Source organism: Miniopterus natalensis, chromosome 7 (assembly GCF_054644295.1).
Source record: "Miniopterus natalensis isolate mMinNat1 chromosome 7, mMinNat1.hap1, whole genome shotgun sequence".
NCBI classification, from domain to species: Eukaryota; Metazoa; Chordata; class Mammalia; order Chiroptera; family Miniopteridae; genus Miniopterus; species Miniopterus natalensis.
In genome coordinates this window covers 18,055,208-18,078,091 of record NC_142087.1, presented here as the reverse complement: position 1 = coordinate 18,078,091, position 22,884 = coordinate 18,055,208, and the positions used below count along the sequence as shown (strand labels likewise).

At 50.3% G+C, this 22,884-nt stretch overlaps 1 protein-coding gene across 1 annotated transcript in view; it reads left to right on the top strand.

Moving 5' to 3' along the window:
• RASSF2 (Ras association domain family member 2) overlaps nt 1-22,602 on the top strand; it is a 30,414-nt gene extending 7,812 nt beyond the window's left edge. Inside the window, exons 2-11 of the mRNA XM_087818854.1 lie at nt 5,642-5,732; nt 7,736-7,811; nt 9,757-9,908; nt 12,246-12,337; nt 13,329-13,489; nt 14,254-14,355; nt 15,290-15,341; nt 15,803-15,924; nt 17,169-17,266; nt 18,732-22,602. Coding sequence (XP_087674980.1) covers nt 5,674-5,732; nt 7,736-7,811; nt 9,757-9,908; nt 12,246-12,337; nt 13,329-13,489; nt 14,254-14,355; nt 15,290-15,341; nt 15,803-15,924; nt 17,169-17,266; nt 18,732-18,801 — 984 coding nt within the window. The 5' untranslated portion in view covers nt 5,642-5,673 and the 3' untranslated portion in view covers nt 18,802-22,602. The remainder of the gene's footprint in view (nt 1-5,641; nt 5,733-7,735; nt 7,812-9,756; nt 9,909-12,245; nt 12,338-13,328; nt 13,490-14,253; nt 14,356-15,289; nt 15,342-15,802; nt 15,925-17,168; nt 17,267-18,731) is intronic.
• Nucleotides 22,603-22,884: the final 282 nt, after the last annotated feature.

Sequence of the window (22,884 nt, the reverse complement as noted above, 5' to 3'; positions counted from 1 at the left end):
ACTGGGCTGGAGAAAAGCTTAATGTGCCCTTCCCGAGTTAGGACATGACACTGCCCAATAAAACAGCCCTCAGTTGTGAGAGATGCGGGTCAAGGACCGCTTAGCCTTATTTGCCTCATTAGGGCCAGTGTTGCCTCCCCCAGCCTCCCATTCTTGCCTCTCCGTCTCACGGAATTTCACACTTTGTCGTTGGCTTTTGGCCCAGGCGTACATCTTGGCAGGGCCCCTCTGGTTGAAGGTGATGTAGGTGCTGCTTTAGGGAGGCAGCTGTGACCATGCCCTTCCCTGGGGCTCTGTAGATATTATTAGAGAGTTGGCTTTCTAGGTCTTTGGTTCCTCTGAGCCAGAGTCTAAATTGCACACACGGGCACACACACGCACGCTCTCCATACACTGTCCCGCACACAGTTGTATTTACACATTCATGCACACATGCGCAGCTTTTTCTGTCTGGAGATTTTACTTCCTTTATACATTTTTTTGGTCTCACTCCAACAGCCCAGTTCTCTGACATGAGGCTAAGGGCCTTTGGGTTTCCTTCTAAACATCCATCCGGAAGGTGAAAAGCTTGTGGACGCTGTTGGTTCTGCCCTATAAACAAGTAGCTGCTCATCTGGGCCTGTGCAGCAGTTGCTTGGGTGGGTCTCAGTGGTGACGTCCCAGGTCACTCCCCTGGCTACCTGGCCGGCTGGCGCGGGAGTAGGAGGCAGGCCTTCCGGCAGGAATCCCAGGACCATTTCCTCAGATCTCCCCAATCCCACTGGGAATTCAGACCTGTGTGGGAGAGCCTGAGCAGGAAACGCCCTAGGAAAGAGCAGGGGCTTCGCAGACCAAGCAGGTGGGGGACTCCAGCGGACCCCAGCTCGGCCACCTGTTGAATCGCAGTCCCTCACCTGCCTTTTGAGAGGGGAGTGAGGTTTCCGGGGAGCAGGGGCCTGCCATCAGTCAGGCCCCCAGGCTTTCTCTGGGATGCGGGAGGGTGTAGGGGTGTAGGCCGTGTGCGGGTCTTATGAGTGTGAGGGGTAGCTTGTTCTTTAAGCAGAGGGTGAGACGTGACTGAGGTCCACAGCTCTGTGACATTGTAAGTGCCCCGGTCTCTGAAGAGAGTCTCTATCCCTGGCCCCTGAAGGACCTACTTTTCTGACCCTTTGTCCATCCGGCCAGTCACTCACCTCCCTTCCCCAGGACCCGGGCCTGCTGTGCTGGCGGCTGAAGCTGGCTGCACCTGCCCGTCTTGCATGGAGCCCTCATGTCCAGCGCTTAGCTGGACACCGTGGAAGGAGTTCATGCCACGGGTTCATGTCAGCTCTGCGGCCTGGGATAAGCCGCCTGACCTCTGGGGTCTTCTGTTTCCTCATCTCTGCCCCTTCCTGGCTGTGTGCTTTGGGCAAGTTACTTCGATTCCTTGTGCCTTAATTGTTCCATCTGCACAATGGGAGTGTTGGGCTTTTGTTCTTCCTGGGGTGGTTTGTGGGGATAGTCGAAGCAGGTAATAGTAGCCCATAGTAAGCTCACATTTATGGCAGCTATCTATTATTCACATTTATTGTCTTATTATGAGCACAGTAATAACACTGTGATTGTTCTGCTCCTGACTTGTGGGGGAAACAGGTGTCCAGGGCCTCCTGCAGCTAGTCTTCTGCTAGATCTCTTGAGCTAAGCCCTTTCTACCCGCCTTCAGGTAAGTGCCGTCTTTTCAGGCAGGGCAAGCCAACTTTTTTCACGGGCCCTTCCCTTCCTTCTTCTATGATGTTTAACATTCTTTAGGGCAGGGAGGGGCAAAGCTTTTTATTCCTAGTCACAGTAAAGCTGAGAAAGTGAGGTATGTACACCCAGCACGCTTGACCTTAACTTTCCCTCCGGTGGAGTTTGGTGCAGACCCTTTCCTGAGCAGAGTGATTGGGAGACTGTGCGGGTGGATTGCGGGGCCCTGGACATCCAGGTTGGGAAAGGGGATGGAGGTACATTTTGGGAAGGAAGATCAGGAATCACCGGAGTGAACAGGTCTCAGGGCGGACAGGGGCCTGGCCAGTAAGTGGGCCCTTTGTTGGATAATGCAGGCAGTCAGGAGGCAGATTGTGTCCTGTTTCCTTCCAAGGCAGCCTGCATTTTGCCCGTGTCCAGGAATCAGGAGGTGGAATCTCTTGTAATCTCTAGATCTTGGCAGGGCCCCAGGCCACAGCTCAAGTCTCACTCCTCGTGTGGCGCAACAGGGCTGGGGTTTCCTGTTTGCCATCTACACTTCTTCCTGCCCCGATACCAGCGGACTGAAGTGCAGGGGGGTCAGCACTATCTCCTCTGTCAAAGCTGCTTGGTTGCAAAGCAGTCTTTTGGGAGACCTGGTGGGGCAGTCTTTAACACTGTAGTATGAAGCACTGTGTCAGATAAGTTTCTTCTCCAACCTGGGAGATATAGATTGTCCCTAGAGGGCAGAGCAGGGTTCAGAGAAGAGGTGGGGACAGGCCCCAAAAGGGGAAGTTTCGGGCCTCCAGCGAGCATTTCCTCTGCATCTGGGCCCGGGGCTGGCTTCCTGGCTTCTGTGGTGTGGGGCCTTGCTTTGCGTGTAGGGCCCTTTGGATTGGCTCTGTGCCTGGGGACACTGGCCCTCTCCATTGTCCCTTTACCCCTTTGAAATATTAGTTATGGGGAAGGGGGCGCTAAAGACCAAACTCAATTTGCTTTTAGAAAATTCTGTTTTCTTCACTCTTGAAAAACTGCTTTGAGAGGCAGGTGTTGGTGTCTCAGTCTCTGTTCCTGTCAGATTTCACACTGGTTCTCTGCCCTGGATGTACATTGGCAGGACCTGGGGAGGCTGTGAAAATGCTCATGCCCGGGCCTCACCCTGAGGGTCTCATGTAATTGGTCCGAGTTACAGCCTGGACATTGGAATATTAAATCAACCTCTGTTACCATCCTGCCTCCCCCCACTCCCCACTCCACCCTGGGAGAGTCAAAAGAGCATCCAGAATTAGAGCCTCTGAGATGTCTTGTGGTGTCTCAGGCGCAGCTGTTCCTCCTTCCCCCTTTGGTTTCAGCTGAGGCCCTGCCAAGTGCACAGCCCTCTCACTGGGCAGGGGGTGGCTCTGTGGGGTGACCCCCTGGATATTTTCTGTGGGAAATAACCCCTCCCCTCCCCGAGCCTGTCTCTTTTCCTAGCTATACTTTGTGAGACGCTGGGACTGCTTGCGTCCTATAAATTAGCTGTTGTCCCCACCTTCCTTCCACCCTACACTGGGAGCTGAGGTGGGAGTGGGGAGGGGCCTGGCTCCTGCTATACAACCAGGAAGACAGTTTAGCCAACAAAAAAACAAATAAACCACCAAAGTAAGGGGGGGTGTTTCTTCATCTCACCCTGGACTTTCCTGCCAGGGTTTGCATACCTTTCTGTTCTGCATTTGCCCCCGTCTCTGGGGACTTTCCAGTTGATAAATAAGCTGAGAGACACTTTGTCTCTAGGCTGGAACTATAGTGCTATTAGCCCGAGTCCTGGGATGCTCTGACGCCGTTTAACTGCCCTGTGTTCTCCAGGCTCCCTGCCAGAAAGGGAGTGAGGGCACTGGAGCTTGGAGGAACCAAGAGCTAGGAACACAGGAGATTCTGCTCTCTTTGGAGTGAGCTTTGGATGGCTTTTCCCACCTGCTGGAGCTTCTTGAGGACCTGACATTTGTCCTGGTCACAGGAAACTGAGCTCATGAATTTCATTTACTTGGATGGCCTGGAGAGGGAGGCTGGAAGCACCTGCGAGTAGGAGGGTCTGTGAAAAGGAAGGGGAAGGGATCCTTCCTGCAACAGCTTCAGGGTTTTGACTGGTCCAGAGCTTGGGCAAGTCTATTTCCCATTCCTACAGCTCAGCCCTGCACTGCCCCTGGCGATCCTCCCAACCAGAGGGTGGGTGGGAGAAGGTGACAAAGCCAGGAGCTGCTTCAAGCCCAGACATGGGGCAGGTGTAGTGGACGATGCTGGTACCCACCAGGATCCCCTTTATCTATTGTGTGTTACGGGCGTTGACTGTGGGGGGTCTTAGCTGCTCCCTAGTCCTGAGAATTGCTCTTGCAGGGAAACGCCTGGGAGCCCAGCCCTCCTCTGTGGGGTGGCCTGTAGTCAATGACTGATGGGCACAGGGGAACAAAGGCCTGGCCTGCTTGTCTGAAGGTGGGACAACTCTGAGTTATTCACACCCTGCAGCTCCCGTGGGATCAGGCTGCCCGGACTCCAGCTGAGCCCCGTCCCTCCCGGTCCTGCTTCCCTCACTCCCTTGGGGGTTCTCCTGAGAGCATGTCCTCAGTAAGTCACGTGCACAGAGTCCTCATTTCGGGCTGTGCTTCGAGGAATCCCCTGACCTAAGACCCCAAGTTAGCTTTTCCTTGGGGGGGCTGTTGAACCCACTCCCTCCCTCAAGGAAATAATGATGAGAATAGTATTTGCAGGAGAGAGGCTCAGTCTGGGAGCTGGGGGGTCAGAGGGAGGAGGCTCCAGGTCTGGGAGGGAGAAGAAAACCAGGTGGTTTCTGTGTGGTGGGAAGTGCTGGGAGCATACAGGCTGAGGTGTGAGCCCCTGCCCCCCCAACACAGCCAGGGGCAGCGGGGACAGTTTGTAGGGAGACCTATGTTTTGCGTCAGGATTCAGAAGACATGTGAGTGTGCTTGGGTGTGAGGCGGAGCGTGGGCACACTCACAGCACGTGAAATGCAGGCCCAGGAAGTTCTCTGGCTGGGATGTCACCATACCCAATGGCTTAGGAGTCTTCCCTTTGTCAAGATATTCTCTTAGGCCTTAGGGAGGGTTGTGGTAAGGGGTCTTTGAAGCAGTCAGGAAGTATGGATGGGCCTCCACGTGGGACACATTAGAGTCCACTGACAGGCTGGACGGCATCACCCAGGCATTTAATGGAGCTGAGGAACATTCTGCCAGGTTGTGGAGTTGGTTCCAGAGACTGACTGGTTGGTGGCCCCAGCGTGTCTCCAGCATGATTAGGGCCTGAGAAGCTCACATTCTGGCTTGGCACTTGGAAATGATTTTTAAAAAAATATGTCTTTGTTGATTTCAGAGAGAGGAAGGGAGAGGGAGAGAGATAGAAACATCAATGATGAGAGAGTCATTGATCAGCTGCCTCCTGCATGCCCCACACTGGAGATCGAGCCTGAAACCCGGGCATGTGCCCTGACTGGGAATTGAACTGGGACCTCCTGGATCATAGATCAATGCTCAACCGCTGAGCCACACTAGCTGGGCTCTTTGGGCATTTTTAGGTGGTTTACCAATCTTTAGTATGCCCTAGTAGAATCTGAGCCTGCCCTGTCAGATGAGTCTCTGTCAGATGTTATGAAGGTCCCTTCAGGGAAGACTCACTGGTTATCCTTGGAACCAGGTCGGGTGTCAAAATTCTCTGTGATAGGGCACTTGTTCTGGAGCTGTCCAAGGGTTGTCCCCTTTCCTTTGGGTGTTTTTTTCTCAGAGGCTGTGGCAAGCAAAGGCGCAGACAGCAGTGTGGCATCTGACTAGCCCCGGGTCACCGCTGTGCTGCCCAAGCTGTGGATCTGGAAAGGGGACAGAGAGCCACGAGGCACTGTCGCCTGGCCCGTTCTGCTGACTCCTAAGGACACATCCTGACTCTAACTTTTGTCTTCTCCTTTCAAATACAGGTCTCTCCTTCTGATAAAAGGAGAAAAGAAGAATGGACTACAGTCACCAGACTTCCCTAGTCCCGTGTGGAAAAGACAAATACATTTCCAAGTAAGACTTTTGGCTGTAGTGTTGTGTCCCCAGTGGCCTGTCCCATGTGGATGGAAGCCACTGGCAGAGATGCTTCCTCTGTATATGAGAGAGCTGGGCTTCATGTGTGTGAGAAAGAGCTAAATAAGCAGCTGAGCGTGGACTACTAAAGCGTCAGCTAGGTTGCTGCTCTAGATCACATGTCCCCAGAGCCTGGCCATAGAGAGGGAACTAAAGGGGGCCTTTAACATATGGCACCTTTGAAAACTCAGAAGAGATGGTGTCCTAGAGGGCTTCCAGGAGGAGTTAGCGGTGGCTGCTCACTGTCCTGTGTGTGGTGTCTCCTGGGGAGTGTCAGCTGAGTTGCATCCCTGTGCTGCTGTGGTTCTGGTTAAATCACAGGCTCCCCGTGAACAGGAGACAATGTCATTGCTTTACGGGCAATAAAATCTCTTGAACTCAGCTTTTTGCTAATGTGACGGGGCTGAGCCCAAATGGACTTTTTTGAATGATAAGTTTCAGGATATATCTTTATATCCACCACAGGGATTTGCACAGTCTGGATGTTCTCTATCTTAACTAAATATTTAATTTTTCTGAGTACAAATTGTATTAATTCTTTTAGACACCCTTGGCCATCTACAGACACATGTTGTGTGAGATATGGATGATTCTTATCGCTTCATTGAAGGATTTCCCCAGGGATTTCTACTGACCAGTAATTTTCCATCCTAGTTTCAGATCTGCGTGTTTAAAAGTACCAAACAGTTTTTGTTTTAGGTTATTTGGAATCACATTTTTCACTAATTCATTTTGGCTTGAGTAGAATTATTCCAATTTATCTGGATTTAGCTTGTCAAGAGCTTCTTAGACTTTCCAGCCCCACATATCCCCATTGAGGGGCTGGATTTAGAGGGACCAGACTCCACTGCCCCCGTCTGGGAACAGGCAAAGCACAGAGCAGCCTCCTCCAGCCTCTCTCCCTCCCGGCCCTCGTGTTCTCGCTGCCACACGGTTTAGACAAAACGCCATCAGACTGTTCTCAGGTTTGAGGAGGGCTCTCCCCGATCACAGCGGGATGAAGCCCCATCACTCTCCCATGTTCAGCAGAGCTGGGCCCCGGGGGGAGCACCTGGAAACCAGTATTTAGCAGCTAGGAAGGCCTGGTACCAGTCTTCAGAGGGGACTTGTAAGTTAAAAAAAATTTTTTTTATATGAAAAGCACCTAGAATAGAACATTGCCAGGGCCCAGAAGCCCCCGCATGCCTGCTTCTTGTCACTGCTCCCCAGTGGGATAAGGTGAGCCCTACCCTCATTCTAACAGCCACTTCGAAGTTTACAGAAATGGAATCATAGAATATGTGCCCTTTGTGTCTGGCCTTTGCTCGGCCTGTTACCTGTGAGGCCCGTCTGTGTCACATGCAGTTCATTCATATTCTCGCTGCCATCTCACATTCCGTCGTGTGACTGTGGCTGCCTTTATTCATCCATTCCACTGCTGATGGGAGTTTGTAAGGTTTTAAACACATGATAAGGTCATGTCCATGAAATGAAAGTCCCTTTTAACTTTCTCCAAAGCCCAGAAGTTTCTGAGTCTCATGAAAAAAGCCCGTGGTGATTGCCCTCTCCTGACCCCCAGCATGCACAAGGGAGGAGCCCTTTCTGTGGGCTCCGGAGTGTCTGCCTCTGTGAACCTGTGACTATTAAGAACAGGTCACTGAGCTCGGGTTTGAGGAGTGTGGCGAGAGCTGCCCGCCTTCGTCCGCAGACAAGGCCTGCTCTTGATGCTCAGTCTGCTCTAGGTGGTGTTCACTCATACTCTTGATCCTGGGGGAAGACGGTGTGGGAAGGTGGCAGGAGTGTGTGTGTGTGTGTGTGTGTGTGTGTGTGTGTGTGCGCGCTCACACGTGTGGACAAGCCCCTAGACCGGAGTGACTGAGGCCAGGTTAGAGGGGAGAAGAGGAGGAAACGTTATAAGTGGCTTCAGCCAAGAATGTTCTACCTCTTGTATTTTTCCCCCAAAGGAATGAACTTCTCCTGCATCTGAAGACCTACAACTTGTACTATGAAGGCCAGAATTTGCAGCTCCGACACCGTGAGGTGAGGAGTCCCCAGGGAAGGCCTGTGAGGCTCCTTCTCTGGTGGACCAGCCTAGTCTTTGTGTTCATGTGTCTTGGGTCTGAGGGGCGCTATGTCCTGGCTCATTGTCCCTCCTGCCAAAGTGACTGTCCTGTCATTTAGGATATTAGTGGGGCATCCTGGAGTTCTTTGGCAGGAGACCCCAGGTCCAAAGTTGTTCCAAAAAGGTTAGCTTTTCTGTTCCAGAGACTTTCCTTGGATATGTGGCTGGGCTAGCACCAGCCTCACTGGGGTGAATCCTCCGAAGGGAGCCTTTTATGAAATGAGCCTTTCAGATGGTTCTCAAGTAGGCTTCTTCACTTTGGGCAATTCAGGTACTTCCCAGCCCTCTATGTTTACACATTTAGGGTCATGTCTTATGTTGTGGCAACCCGGGCAAATCACCCAACGCTCTGGTTGGTGCCCCTCGCCTTTCTCCACAACTGCAGCAGCCTTCCTAGGGTACCTTCCTGGAATGCCATTTGTTATCCACCTGTCTTTCCCCAGCCCCCATCCTGCATCTAAGCTTACTCATCCTGTATCCATTTCTGTAAAACCTGCTATCAGATACATGGCGAGTTATATAGGAGCCTGGCAGAGTAATTTATACTCAAGTGTTCTTGACTGATAAGAAGGTATGTGTAATACCCTTCTGAACACATTTTCAGCTTATCAAGCCATGGTGATTTAATCCATAGAAAAAGATATCAGATGGTAGAATTTAAGCTACTAAGGTAGGCTGGTTGGGGGTAGTATGTGGATGGAGTGGCCTTTTCTGTGTCCCTCAAATAAGTCCACTTAGGCAGAGCCTACTTTGGGTTAAATTCTGTCCTATGAGAATGTAATGTAAAGTAATGATGTCAGCCTTGGCCATCTAGAAGGCCATATATATATAGCCTGTACTTAAAGCCTTCTTCCCAAGATCCACAAATGTCCTAAAGTTGCTCAGCTCTTCTCCTGCGTTCTTTTATTCCCCCTCCCTCTCAAACGATGATCCTGGGGCTCAGGTTACTTGTCCACTGGACAGGTGTCATTTCCATCCATGGGGCTTGTCCTGAAGTTGTGTCCATGGCTCGGATCTGATGTCTGTGGGCCCTGCCCCCAAAAAGATTTTTCTGAGACTTAGAAGAGAAGACCTGACCCTTTTAGGCACTGATCTCAAAGCTTCTACTAATTAGTGGTTGGGCCATTAACAAAATTTTAGTCCTTAAACAGCTTTTTCAGGGTGTATCCTGTAGAATAAATTCTCAAAATGCTTGGTGATTAAAGAGTTTCATGATCATGAATGAGATCCATTTCTCTGGATCATGCAAATGCCCTTAGAAGGTTTTCACATTTAACTTCCTATTAATGAACAACCCTTGAGTATAAATTTGGAATTCTTGCAAGATTCACTGCTTGGATAGTCAGAGTGTCCTACATTAGCTTATTATAGACTCAGGGAAGTTCTGCTGTTAAGAAATCTGATTAACACAGCATCTCCCAATGCATGATCACGTGTCAGCCTTTTAAAGTTAACAGTTGATCTGCTAGAGGATTCCTTATTCTGCTAGGTATTCTGTATATTCTATAGAATAAACTTGGGGAAATGTTACTTTAAATCTCCTTCAACCAGCAGGTGAGATTGCTAAACATATATTGTAGCTAAAGACATCATTTTCCCTAGTAGGGGAGGGGAAAATAGCTAATTCTGTTAGCAAGGCTAGTCTCACTTTAAGAGATGTATTCTTTCTTTAAAGTCGTTGGTATAAAAGAGCACCCCATTTTTCTAATTTGCACATGTGTACTTGAATTTCGAGGCAACTTGAGTGCTGGCCTGCGAGGTCACCTTCAGGGCCTCAGGGTGGGGGAGCCTGGGGGCTGGGGTGTGAGCATGACTCCTGCAGGGCTTTGCTTCTGGACTCACGGTGCCCATTGCTTTGCGCAGGAGGAGGGTGAGTTCATCGTGGAGGGGCTGCTGAACATCTCCTGGGGGCTGCGGCGGCCCATCCGTCTGCAGATGCAAGATGACAACGAGCGCATCCGCCCCCCACCCTCCTCCTCCTCCTGGCACTCCGGCTGCAACTTGGGGGCTCAGGGGTGAGTGAGGAGAGGCGGGACCTGGGCTGCCTGGGGTGTCCGGGGGTTCTGTGTGTTCTTGAGCAGGTAGATGCCACCTTCTTCCAGCCAGCCTTGACCCCCGCTCCCGTTCTTACCTCCACTGCTCAGCTGCTCTGCTCTGGGGCCATGAGAAAGGGGCGACGTTGTTGTGATCAGGCTTCCACACCTGTCACCACAATTACCGAGTGACAATCAGAGGGAGGAGGGAGGTGCTGAGTCAGAGAGAAGCGCCAGAGCCTGGGTGAGCAAAGTGTTCTCCCTCATGGACAATTCCTGGGTCTCTGAGAGGTGTTGGCAGCGGCCAGCCAGGCCCCGCCTGCAGATTTCTGATGCCCCAGTGTCCTCCCCACTGGGACCACCTGATAGAGAGACCCTGCTTGAGGACATTTAGGCTTCAAACTTTCTGACCAGAGCTTTCCAGGCCTTGGGGGACCCTGGAAGAGAAAAAGAGCATCAGACCCTGTGCAAGTCAGCCAAGAGAGGTGGGTGGTGGCGTGACAGTCAGCAGCCTGGGAGGTCCCCTCCTCTGAGCCCCACTGGAAGATCTATGGAGACCGAGCCTGTTCCTCGCCTCCCTCCACCGCCAAATGAGTAGCCGAGTGCATCTAGTAAGGCACACCCTTCTTGCTGTCTTCCTGGGACTTCAGTTTTTAGGGTCAAGTGACCAGCCTTGTTACATCTTGAAACTTGCTGAGGCTGGCTGCCTTCTGGCCAGAGCATGGGTGGAGCATGCCAAGCTCTCGGCCAAAACCACAGTGATGTTTTTTCTATTTTAAATGAGAACCAAGCCCTCTCTGCTGGCCACGTTGAACGTTTTGTTAGACTCCTCAGCTGAAGCTATCTTTCTCTAAAGTTGAGAGGAACCTACATTGTGGCCAAGCCCTGGAGCGGATCTGGTTGTTTTCCAAGGACTTAAGGAGGAAGGTGTTTGCCCCTCCCATCAGATGCTGGGATGTGTGGTCACGGCTCTTCAGTTTCGTCTGATTTTGCTGGTTTACACTCTGCTTTGCATCCAGCACTTTCACTGTGCTTGATTTCCAGTGGGCCAAACCCTCTCCACAGCCCCACCCCGACCCCTAGATGAGGTTACTTTCCGTTCCCTAAGTGAGATGATTTTTGAAATTCTATCAGACCGTGTGGCCTTTGGCTGGGCCTGCTGAAGGGTCCTTCGCTCGGCACACTTGTTTCTTTTCCTGTCCCTGTGGCATCAAGCTGGTGTTGGCTGGTTCTTCAAACCTGCAGCTATTGTAAAAAAGCTTTAAGGAATGTAAATAATGTTATCCCAGATGCCTGCGATAGTAAAGTGGGTGCCTGGACCACTGTGTTAAGAAGGATGCTGAGGCCAGTTTCTGCTTCAGCAAGGAAGAGGCCTTTGAATGAAGGAGGAGTGGGGGCCGAGTGTTGACCATTCCCGAGAGGCTCTGACCAGTTCCATTCTGGGGTCAGAAGTCCACAAGTTATACTACAATAGGAAGTTCCTTTAAATTTTTAATTTTAATTGGCTTCCCTTAAAACTATCATTCCCTGACATGAGTCCTATCTGTCTACTGGGTCCCAGGGAGTGCACGCTCTTCTCCATGGGATTGTCCTAATTGTTAAATATGATTCTCCTTTCTGACAAAATCCTCTGTTGATTTCGGGCGTGTTTCTTTCAGTTGCTCCCATTTCCCTTTTTGGCTTTGAGGAGTTATTTGCCAGTTATGGCAACACCAGGTCTCAGCTCAGACTTCCTGCTTGTGGCCCTTTCTCCAGTGTGGCTCATGAGCACTACTCAGTCCCTGCAGCCTGGAGAACACTGTCATCAGTGCCCCTTCCAAAGCTGCCCTGACCCTTGTGGCAGCCAGCCTGTTCCTTTTCATTCCTTTTAGATGCCAGAAGCAGTTCCTAAGTTATTCCTCCAACAGAAGTGGATCAGAACTGGAATCTTGTCCCGAGAAATAAATGGCGATTATTGGGGATTTCCAAATAAGCCATGGAACCCACACTTGTTTAGAATAGATACTCAGAACAGGGAACACCCGGATTTTGTTCTTTGCTGTTATGCATTCTGGGCTTGATGAATTGGCTGCTTATGTTGCTGCAGCTGCTGGGAACAAGCATCTTCTCCGTTCAGACCCCCTCCTCCCGGCCTGGAGCTGGGCCAGCCTCATGGGACACTCAGCACAGCCCACCCAAATCCTTTATCACCTGATGTGGGCTGGTCCCCAGCCTGGCACAAGCAGAGTGTTTCCTATGCAGGGGTGGGGTGGGGTCGGGGTGGCGCATCTCCCCACAGGGGCTAAACCAGCCTCTCTTCTGTTTGTTTTCTGCTCCCAGCACCGCTCTGAAGCCGCCCCTCACCATGCCCAACATTCAGATCACAGAGGTGGACGCTCCGGCTGAGAGTGACCAGACTTCAAGCCCCACAGGTACCTGCATGGTGGGAGGAGCCTCCAGTTTGGGGCCAACTGCGAGAAGACTGATGTGATAGATATTGCAAACTGTTATTTATTTTTTGAATAATTAAAATCCACATGGTTCAAGATTCAGAAATACTAAAAAGAATTAAAAGTTTTCCATTTCATCTACTCATTATTGCAGCTCCCTCCATAGGAGCAACCTTAAGGCATTCCCCCTGAGATATTTTTTGCAAATATAAGCGAAGACACACCCACAAACCTTTATGGCTGGATGTCATTTCTTTTCTTCCCCTTTTTATATAAGTGGTAGCATTTGTACATTAATGTTTCTGTTTATAAGTTTGTCTTGAGGATTGTTCCATACAAATCCAGAAAGAACTTCTGTGTTCTTCATAGCTCCGCAATATCCCATTGTTTGGGAGAATGACCATTTCTGTAATCGTTCCCTATTGATAGACGCTTAAGTCATTTCCAGTCTTTTGTTATGATAAACAAGGTTGCAGTCAGTGGCCTTGTTGATGTGTCATTTCACACATTTGTCTGTGTCTGTGGGATTCTTTCAGTGGGATTGCTGGGTGTGAGGCTATGAGCATTTTAATTTTGATAGTTTGCAGTATCTTGCAAGTCCCTTTATCATTGCTTATCCTATGTCAGTCACTGTTCTAAGTGCTTTACATGAATTGACTCATTTAAACCCTCACAGCAATCCCATGAGGTGGGTGCTGTTATCTCCATTTTATAGATGTGGAAACTGAGGCAAGAGGGGTTAGTGATATATATAGCAATGGTAGAGCTGGGATTTGAATCTGGGAGTCTGGCTCTGAAGTCTGGGCTCTGAACCTTGTCACTGTATTGCATCTCAGTACGTTATGCATTGTGTTTTCCCCCCAGCAGGAAATACTGATTTTATAAAATGTATTTTTGGGGAGGTGGTAGGTGCTGTAGAAACTGCCACATGCTGGGCCCAGGCAGACAGAGCTCTTTTCCCCTTCCCCCTCAGACTCCAGGGGCCTGAAGCCCGTGCAGGAGGACACCCCGCAGCTGATGCGCACACGCAGTGATGTGGGGGTGCGCCGCCGCGGCAATGTGAGGACACCCAGCGACCAGCGGCGAATCCGACGCCACCGCTTCTCCATCAATGGCCATTTCTACAACCACAAGGTAGAGGGGACAGGGTGGTGGGGGCAGGGGGCAGCCTAAAAGGGGGCGAAACCTCTTCCTAGGCAGCTGCCACCTCAGGGCTATAGACACCGGGGAAGCCAAGTGTTTGCTGTTCAGCCTTTGAGTTGCATGTGGGCTGCTGGCTCTGTGAGGAACAAGGGATCCCAGATCAGGAGACCCCCCAGGTGGTGGGTGAGATGACCCCACAGACACCCCTCGTCAGATACCAGCAAGTCCCTGCGTTACCTTCTTCGTGCACCATGTGCCTCCCAGCTGCTGTGTGGTCTGACTTTTCCATGAGCTAAGGGCAGCCCCCGAAGCAGAGCTGTGGGACTCAGATCGGGAGCATTAGGACCCCGCCCACCCCACTCCAATTAGCTGGCCCTCCTTCCCTCCTGATGCCTGGTTCAAACCTGGCCCCAGAAACAGTGCATCATGGGAGAGTGGTCAGAGTTCTCGTGTTGAAGTCACAGTGGAGGGGACTTAGTGTGTTTTATTGGGAGAGAGGGCCTCCCTTATCTAGTCTGTTCCCCTCCCCAGCCCTGCCACTTGGAGATTTCAGACCCCTCGAGCTCCCGAGTTAGGCACAGCTGAGGCTCTTTGCTGACAACAATGCTTGTCAGGTTATTTGGGGGCTGTCAGGGAGCACAGGTTGAGTGTGACTGTCCCTGTGCCCTTTAGCCCAGGGAACAGGTGGGACTCCTCAGTTTTAGACCCTGTTCTTGTACCCATTCCCACCCTGAACGGGACCCCTCTTTTGACAGACGTCGGTATTCACCCCAGCCTATGGCTCCGTCACCAATGTCCGCATCAACAGCACCATGACCACCCCACAGGTCCTGAAGCTGCTGCTCAACAAATTTAAGGCAAGTTCCCTGTGCTGGCTGGCCTCAGATGGCAGCATGTGTGCCTTGGGGACCCCAGAGGTGTAAGGTGAGGGTTGTAGAGAGCGTGGTGAGGGGGGCACCAGGCAGAAGTTTGGGCTCTTTAGACCCCAGGCATCAGCATCACCTGGGAGCTCACTTGAAAAGCAGGTTCTCGGGCCCCACCCCTGAATCGGACTGGCTGAATCCGAAGCCCAGACGTGAGGCCAGGGAATCTGTTCAGCAAGGCCTGCAGGGAATTCTGGGGACACAGAAGCCCAAGAGGCACCAGCCCGCAGGTGCTTTATGGGCCACTGGAAGGGCCGCGGTCCTGACAACTAGTTTGGGGTCCTGTGCACAGATCGATTTCTGGAACATAGTTGGGGAACCTATGTTGAAAATGATCCTTCAGTAGATGTGCAAATTATAGCACATGTGTATTTTTAAATTCCTGTTTCTATGTTTTCCACAGTCGCCTTATGGTAAATCTTTGGGAGACCAGGTACTCTTATTTTAGTGGAAGCCAGTGTCACCGAGTGGCCTAAGGGCACGGGCTCTGGGTTCACATCCCTGTCCATCACCTACCTGCTGGTTGGATGAGTTGGGCAAGTTCCTTGAGCTCCTTGTGCTCCTGCTGCCTCATCTGTAAAATGAGGATAACAGGACCCCATTACAGGGTTGTCGTGTTAAGTGAGTTAAAATGTAAAATGTGTAGAAACACCTCACCTGGTCCAATAAATGTTAGGTCTTATCTGTTATTACTTGATAATTAATTACCTGCTGCCCCATTTCCTTATCACTTCTGAAAGCTGCAGATGAATAGCTCTCCCCTCAAAAGAGCCTACAATCGATTTAGCTTTGCAGCGATGAGGCAGGAATGACTCAGCTTCGATGTGTAATAGTGCTTTTCAGCAGGCATCTTTTGCTCCCCATGCAGATTGAGAATTCCGCGGAGGAGTTTGCTTTGTACGTGGTCCATACCAGCGGTGGTAAGTCTGAAGAACACAGTGTGCTTTAAGACTTTTAATTAACTCAAAATAGCAAGTTTAACAAAAAACAACCACACTCTCTGCCTCACTTGCCTGTTGTTTATCATTTGGAAACCTTCAAATGCTCTTTGCCTCCAAGGCTGGTGGAGTGCCAGGTGTGGTCAGTAGTCAAGCCCTAAACCTAACTGCCTATTAAAAAAGGGACTGGGTTTTCTCGAGAGACAGATAAAAACAGTTCCTCCATTGCGGCATCTTCCAAAGGGTTTGAGGCACAGGAGTATGGTTGGGAGAGGAGAGGAAACACTTGCATTCAATACTGTTAAATTGTTCATTTGCAAATCAGACCCCTGACTTGTATGGCCGCATCTCCTAAGATGCCTGGTTTATTTGGGCCCCTGAGTTGATCCCTGCTTACGGTGACAAAGGCCTCAGGCCGAACTCAGGGCTGTGTGTGGTTCCAGAAAAACAGAAGCTGAAGAACACCGACTACCCGCTGATTGCCCGAATCCTCCAGGGCCCGTGTGAGCAGGTCTCCAAAGTGTTCCTTATGGAGAAGGACCAGGTGGAGGAAGTCACCTATGACGTGAGTCCCCTGCAGTCTATGGACTGTCCTCAGGAGCGTGGGGGTTTGTTTGGGTTACTACAGCTGGGGTAGAGCTTGACTTTTTGATCAAGGACCATGCCCCATTTTGTTGCCACTCCTCAATACGAGTCTTTGTTGATGGCCATGGGGCTCGGAGAGTGCATGCGGAGACCAGGTTGAGGGTGTGCCCTGGGGGAGTTGTTGGAGGAATGTTCAGACACAAAGTGATTTCCACAGAAGGAATAAACCCTTGAGCCTTTCTGGGGGTACTGTAAGAGGGCTGAGAAGTTTCTGCAAACCCTCTCTTAGCAACTTCAAGAAGGTAGCAGTGATTTTTACCTTATCTTGTGTATTAGTCAGCTTTTGCTACAGTAAGAAACATCCCCAAATCTTGGCCACTGACAACAGCAAACATCTACTTTTTGCTTAGGATTCTGCAGACTGGTAGCAGCAGCTCTGCTCTAGGCTGTGCGTTGAGGGTCTGCACTGCATGTCTCATTTAGAGACCCAGGCTCAGGGGCCAGTGGCTCCCTGGGGTGTGCTTCTCATGGCCAATGGCTGGGGTGCAAGAGACCAGGCCAAACCATGGAAGCGCATCTGAAGCCTCTACTCAGATTTGCTCTATGTCATGTCCATACACATTCCATTGGCCAAAGCAAGTCACAAAGCAAGTCCGTTGGCCAAAGCAAGTCACAACATGAAGAGGGCAGAGAGATAGACTTCTTCTGTGGAGAAGAGCGGGAAGAGTTGGGTGGGGATTCTGGTGGGGAAGGAAGGAATGGTTGCTTCAGCTTACCTGGGAGCTACCCCATCCCCGCAGCCTCTCAGGATCAAGTTCACATTTGGATGCCTGTTTGAGACCCGAGACACAGTCATCATTCTGAGTCATGGTTCCTTAAATTCTCCTAGGGGAGAGCAGAGGGGTGTGTGAAATGTCATGGGTTCAGATCTTTCTCTGCATCATGGAATCAGGAGAAAGTGCTGTTCCATGTTTGACATCACCTCAACATGGATTGGTCACATGAGACGAGAAGTGAGAGGTGATATGTGTCAGGTAAATGAAGGGATCTTCACTGCAGGCTCTGTACCAGCCTTGAGAAGAATTAGGCTTGGCTCCTGCCTTGGAGGAAATCCTGGTTAAGCCAGAAATAGACACCCCAAGGCTCTGGGCCTTACGTGAGAGATGCCCAAAGGCCTTGGGATAGAGCTGGGAGGTGCAGGCACCCAGACTTCTTCCTCCCCAGGTGGCCCAGTATATCAAGTTCGAGATGCCTGTCCTTAAAAGCTTCATTCAGAAGCTCCAAGAGGAGGAAGACCGGGAAGTAAAGAAGCTGATGCGCAAGTAAGCTTGGCCCCGGGTGGCTGGGGGGCTTCTCCTGGGGCCTCAGTGGGAGGGCTGTCTGTTCAGGTGCCTTGCACGGGGCCGAGCTGCTGCGTGGGCCGGGGTCTTCTCGACCTTCTTCAGGGGCCTTCCCATCGATGAGTCCACATCTCAGATGGGGACATGAAACTTCAGTGTCTTAGTCTCTCTGCTTCTCAGGCCAGCTTCTCATTTTGATGTGAGACATAAAAATGTTCTGGAGCCCAGCCAGTGTGGCTCAGTGATTGAGCATCGACCTATGATCCAGGAGATCATGGTTCAGTCCCAGTCAGGGCACATGCCTGGGTTTCGGGCTCCACCCCCTGCAAGGGGGCAGAGGGCAGGGGGCAGGGGGCAGGGGGCAGGGGGCGTGTAGGAGGCAGCTGATAAATGACTCTTTCATCATTGATGTTTCTATCTCTGTCTCCCTCTCCCTTCCTCTCTCTGAAATCATTAAAAACATATTTAAAAAAATGTTCTAGAGACTTTAGGAAGGTTATCTTAGCAGTGACAAGTAGCCTGAGCAGCCTACCTCTAAAGTCCTTTCTTCGTATCCTTCCTCCCTTGTAACATTTCTCCTGTGGAAATTGCATTTGGGTTGACAAGTCCAGGAAAACTCTCTGGAGAGGATTAAATTTATATATATATAAAATACATATTTGCTCTGCACTGCCATAAAGTAGAATGTGTTTATGGATGCAGTAGAACAATTGAGTGATTTTTGTCACTAGACAATAAAGCCAATGCTGTATTTGCTGTATCGATGATAATAACAGGTGCAATAGTTAACATTCATTGAACACTTACTATGCACCAGACTTTAAAAATAGCTTTTGCTGTGCAGTGCCAAGCCCTGAACATGAGCAATGTCCCCTTTAGCCCACTGCAGTGTCTGCATTGCCATAGTTCAGGGAAGGGGTGGGCACACTGCGCTCACCCGCAAGCCATGGACCTCCAGGCCTGGTACTTGCTGTGGCCTCTTCTGCAAAATGCAGGAACCAGTATCAGGTTGAACCACATGAAGTTGTCATTTTTTGTAGCCCCCACCCCCCAATAATAGTCAATGATGGTGATTTCATATGGCCCAGCCTAGGGGAGGGTTATATGCTACTGTGTATAGAAAGGACTACGCACAATGCCTTGGGCCTAGTAAGCGCTCAGCTAATGGGACCCTTACTATTGTTTCTGTTGTTATTTCACCCTCTCATCTTTCTTTGCCAGACATTCTAACTGTAGTAAAATCATCTGGCTTGGAGTTAGCCTCTTCAGTCCCTCTCCTCCTGTTGTGGGAATGAACACAAGCAGCAAAGTGGCTACAGAGTGCACTGACACTGAGAGCAGCAAAGGGACAGGCCAGCTACCCCGCGGTGGCCTGGGTTGGGTAGCGGGGTCGAGAGGCGTTGTGTGTTGCTTTCTGCTCTCCACCGCAGCTGTTTCTGTCCCCCAGGTACACTGTGCTCCGGCTGATGATTCGGCAGAGGCTGGAGGAGATAGCCGAGACCCCAGAAACAATCTGAGCCACAGAAGAAGGGGATCCAGACACCACAACAGCCGCCGTTCACCTGAGAAGACCCACCGGAAGCTGGGTGCCTTCCTTCCACACAAGCATTTAAAAACCTCTCCAGCTCCCGACAAGCCACCGTTTGCTGCCTGGATGGAGAAGCCAGCAGACAGCTCCCCATCCTTGGATCCCTGCTCTTCTCCTTTCTTTCATTCACACGGACTTTTGATTTTGTTATAAGGAGGAGCCAGAATGTGTGCATGTGCATGGGCATGCACGTCTGCACACACATACATGTCCATGTGCCTACCTGACATAGTCACATGCAATTAAATTCCAAGCAACCAGCACAAGTGCCATGAGGCTGGCGGATGTGCTGCCGTGGGCAGAAAAATCAGGGGAGTCACTAATCTGAGGAAAAAGTTCCTATGCAGAGAAAAAGTTTCTCCCCTCAAGTGCCTGGGAGCAGCCACACATAATCTGCCCATGTTTAGAAGGGGAAGGGGCTCAGCAAGCTCCCATTTTGGGGTATTTATATTAGAGATTCTCCCTATATGCCTAAAAGGATCTGTTAATGTGAGATCCTTGGAAATTAACAAAATGGCAGCCCCATGTACTTGGGGCAGGTCTGGTGGGAAGGGAAAAATAAACCATCAGTGGGGTAGATGCAATAAACCCACAAGTTTTTACACTGGAATCTTGGATTTTAAGTAACAAAGATGTGTGTGATGATCTGTGGATGCCTGTAGAGAAAGGAGCCTGCCTCTGTCCTTGCCTCCATGGCTACCTCTAGGAGATGGGAGGGGAGCCTGATGTCCCCAACTCTTTGGTGCCTCCTTGAGTTGAAGGAAGGATCTCATGAAACAGGCCTCACTGGTTTGCACGTGGCATTGACTGGCGAGTGTGACCCCGGCCTGGGCTTGCTCTGAGGTGGTGGCCAGAAACTGCCTCGATAGGGAAATGGAGAGGCTCCTTGCAGCCACGGCAGGAACCTGTGAGCCCAGCCCATTTCACATCATCAAGGGGTCTTCCTGCACTTGAAGCTGCACTACTGTGTGTTTGAAGTCAAGGCTTTATTCTTTCCAAGGCTGGATTCTTGCACGCTGCCCTCGCCTTGTAGAGATGGACTCTAAGAACGAGGACTTGTCCTGCTGCTGACCGAGTGTGGGGTTCCGGGAAGGCGTTTGGGCTGCCCTGTGAAGGTGCAGAGGGGGGGTGGAGCCTCTCTTTCGCTTCTCTGAGCAGCCACCTTGGTGATCTTTAGAGCAGAGACCCCACTGTGGGGGGGAAGGGCAGGCACAGTCTGTTCCCTGTAGCCCCCATTGGGAAGATTGCCGGCAGCTGGACACCAGTGCGACTGATACTGTTTGGAGCGGAACAGGCAGATGCTTGGAGAAGGGTGCCTGGCTGTGGGATCAACCAAGCAAGGCCAGGAGCTCCTGGCAGCAGGCATGTGAGCCCTGCTGGGGTAGGGATGCTCCCATCGCCAGTTGAGGAAAGGAGAGCCACTGATCCGTCCCTGGCAGGAAGGTGGAGCTTTGCAGCAGAGCCGGTCCTGCCCCAGGCACCCTCCTGCTCCCTTCCCACCCCTGTGGCCTTCCAGGCTTCTCTAGATGGCTCACAGCTGTGGTCTTATTGTTGACTTTCAAAAAGATGGCATGCTGCCACCTGGCATTTTGCCAGGGGTCCCTTAGCAAGCCTGCTTCTGTTGGGGCGGCACCACCGGCCCAGTGGGGGTGGACTGGAAATCCGGAGGGCCTTAGTCTCAATCAAACACCTCTGTGGGCTTTGCAAAATGCACAGAATTGGGGAAAAGGGGCGGAGGGGAGGCTTCCTTTGTTACTGATGAGAAAGAGGTTTGGTGAATGCAAACATACTGCCTGAGTTTTGCATTTGAGAAAATGAGTTGGGAAACTCCAGTTATTTTTATGTTGAGTACACAAAGCCTTTGTTGGCCCCAGTAATTCTCAGAGGGCCAGGGAGAAGAATTTCCACCCAGCAAATACTAGCCACTAACTTTTCTTGGACAGCTTTTTCTGGTTTATAAAAGTTCTCTTTTAATTTGCACTAGCACTACAATAGTGTTAAATGTGGAAATGCAAAATGTCAGATTCGCCAGATCACTTTCTAAGAAAGTGCAAATATAGACTTGGCTCTTTAAAGACAGGGGTCCAGATGGAAATGAGGGAAAACCGTATTTTACACAATACATTCCATTTAATGCGGGCGCACATTTTTGTCTTGGGTCAGCCTGTTTCGAGATCCTTTCTCAGGCCCTCGATAACCCGATCAGGAGTTTTGGAAAGGCTCCTTGGAGCAGCAGCAGCTGAAACAGACACTTCTCCCTGGTGTGGAGCTGGATTTTCTCATCGGTATCACATGGCCCTGCAGTTTTGAACTTCTCCCCGATTTGTGTGGGTTTATGTAATTGCGTGCAATGAGCCTGAAATCGTGTGAAGAACAAAGGCCAATTTTTAGCGTTTTTTCCTAACTTGTGAAAAGCAGTATAGCCACAACTGCTTTCTTTTGCCAGGGGCTTATGTTACAGGGTGATCAGGTGAAGAAAAACCTGAGTCCATCTGGCTGGGAAGGGGGGTCCTGTTCCCCAGGTGCTGGTGGAGTTAAGCACAAGGCCACATCCTCTGATCACATTAGTGGGAAGGTGATGGGTTACCTGGGGAGGGACTGAAAGGCACAATGGATGGGTGTGGCTGTGCGGTGAGGACTGTGCCCACCGGGCTCCAGGCTGGACAGGCTTGAACTGGGGGTTGAGGCTGAGGTGTGAGGACCTCAGGTTAGCCACCTATCCACGTGAAAAATGCCAAGACCTGAGGTTGAGATTTTGGTCTGAGACTTCAAGGAGAAATATTTTCACCCTTCTCCCTACTGGAAAGAAAACCATACTCCTGGAAGTCTCCAGATAAAGACATTTTATCATCAGGGTAGATAAGACTTTGGCATGAAATGACAAAAAATAATAACTGTTCTCTGATGCAAAAATGTCTTAGCAGGAATTCTTTTCTGCGGAGTTGCGAGGTTACCTGAGTGTCAGGAGGGTGGAATGGGCCACAGAAGGGCAAAAAGTTCTTTTAAGAAAAGAGCTGTCTTTAAAAACAAAAAACCCCAGTTATTTCAAAGCTCTGTAGCACAGAGAATGTGGTGTCATAGATGCATCTCCAAGATATAAATTTCTATATGAACAAGGGAATGTCAGTCTCATAGTGACCAAACCATGGTGGAGCTGAGATAGGAGACAGAGATCTTGAGAGCCCCAGATGCAGCAGCATGAATTTTCCAAAATCTTAAATTGTTTTACACAAAGTCTTGCTTGAACCAGATGAGATGGGAAATGATTTTCTGTCGAGGCAGAAGTGAAAAATAATTGTGGCACCCGTTCTTTCAGATGTAACTGAAAGCCTTTACCTTGTCACGGGAGGTTACAGTGCCCCTGTGTTTTAAACAAGCACAAGACATGGACAAGCTGTGAAGGGAAAGCCTCCATTTACTTTTGAGTCTTCCCAGCAGATCGCAGACCTGTTTCCCAGGCTGATGGTTTCCCGTGTTTTTGCTAGTGTTTCTGAAGGGTTTCCCACTTGTTTTAGCTTTGTGAAGTGTTCTTCTTTAATCATAACTTGACTTTTAGCAAAGGTACATGTCCTGGTTTAATGTTTGGTTCTGAACTTATAAATCGATGTGTTTAGGTATCTTAACATAATTTGACAAGGCCTAATAGGGAGCCGTGAATTTCTGTAACATTTTGATATGTTTTAATGTACCTGACTTAGAGCTTGTTAAATAAAGCACTTTTCAGAGAGCAGTCCCTGTGGATGGGTCTGTGTGTGTCTGCTGGGTGGGGAGCTCTATGCTATGGGAGGGTGTGGGAGGGGAAGATGAAAGTGCACCCCGGAGAAAACTTGATTTCCTTGGCCTAGAGTTTATGGTTTGAATGGACTCAGACTTGGCTGTAATATTCCAAATAAGTGAAATGAGAATGTCCCTGTGTAAGTCTTGAGTTCAGCCCTGGTGGAGGCAGGAGTTATGGCGGGAAGAGCTGGGAATGATCATTCGATGAGGCTGGATTTTTGTCCTGGCTTGTTGA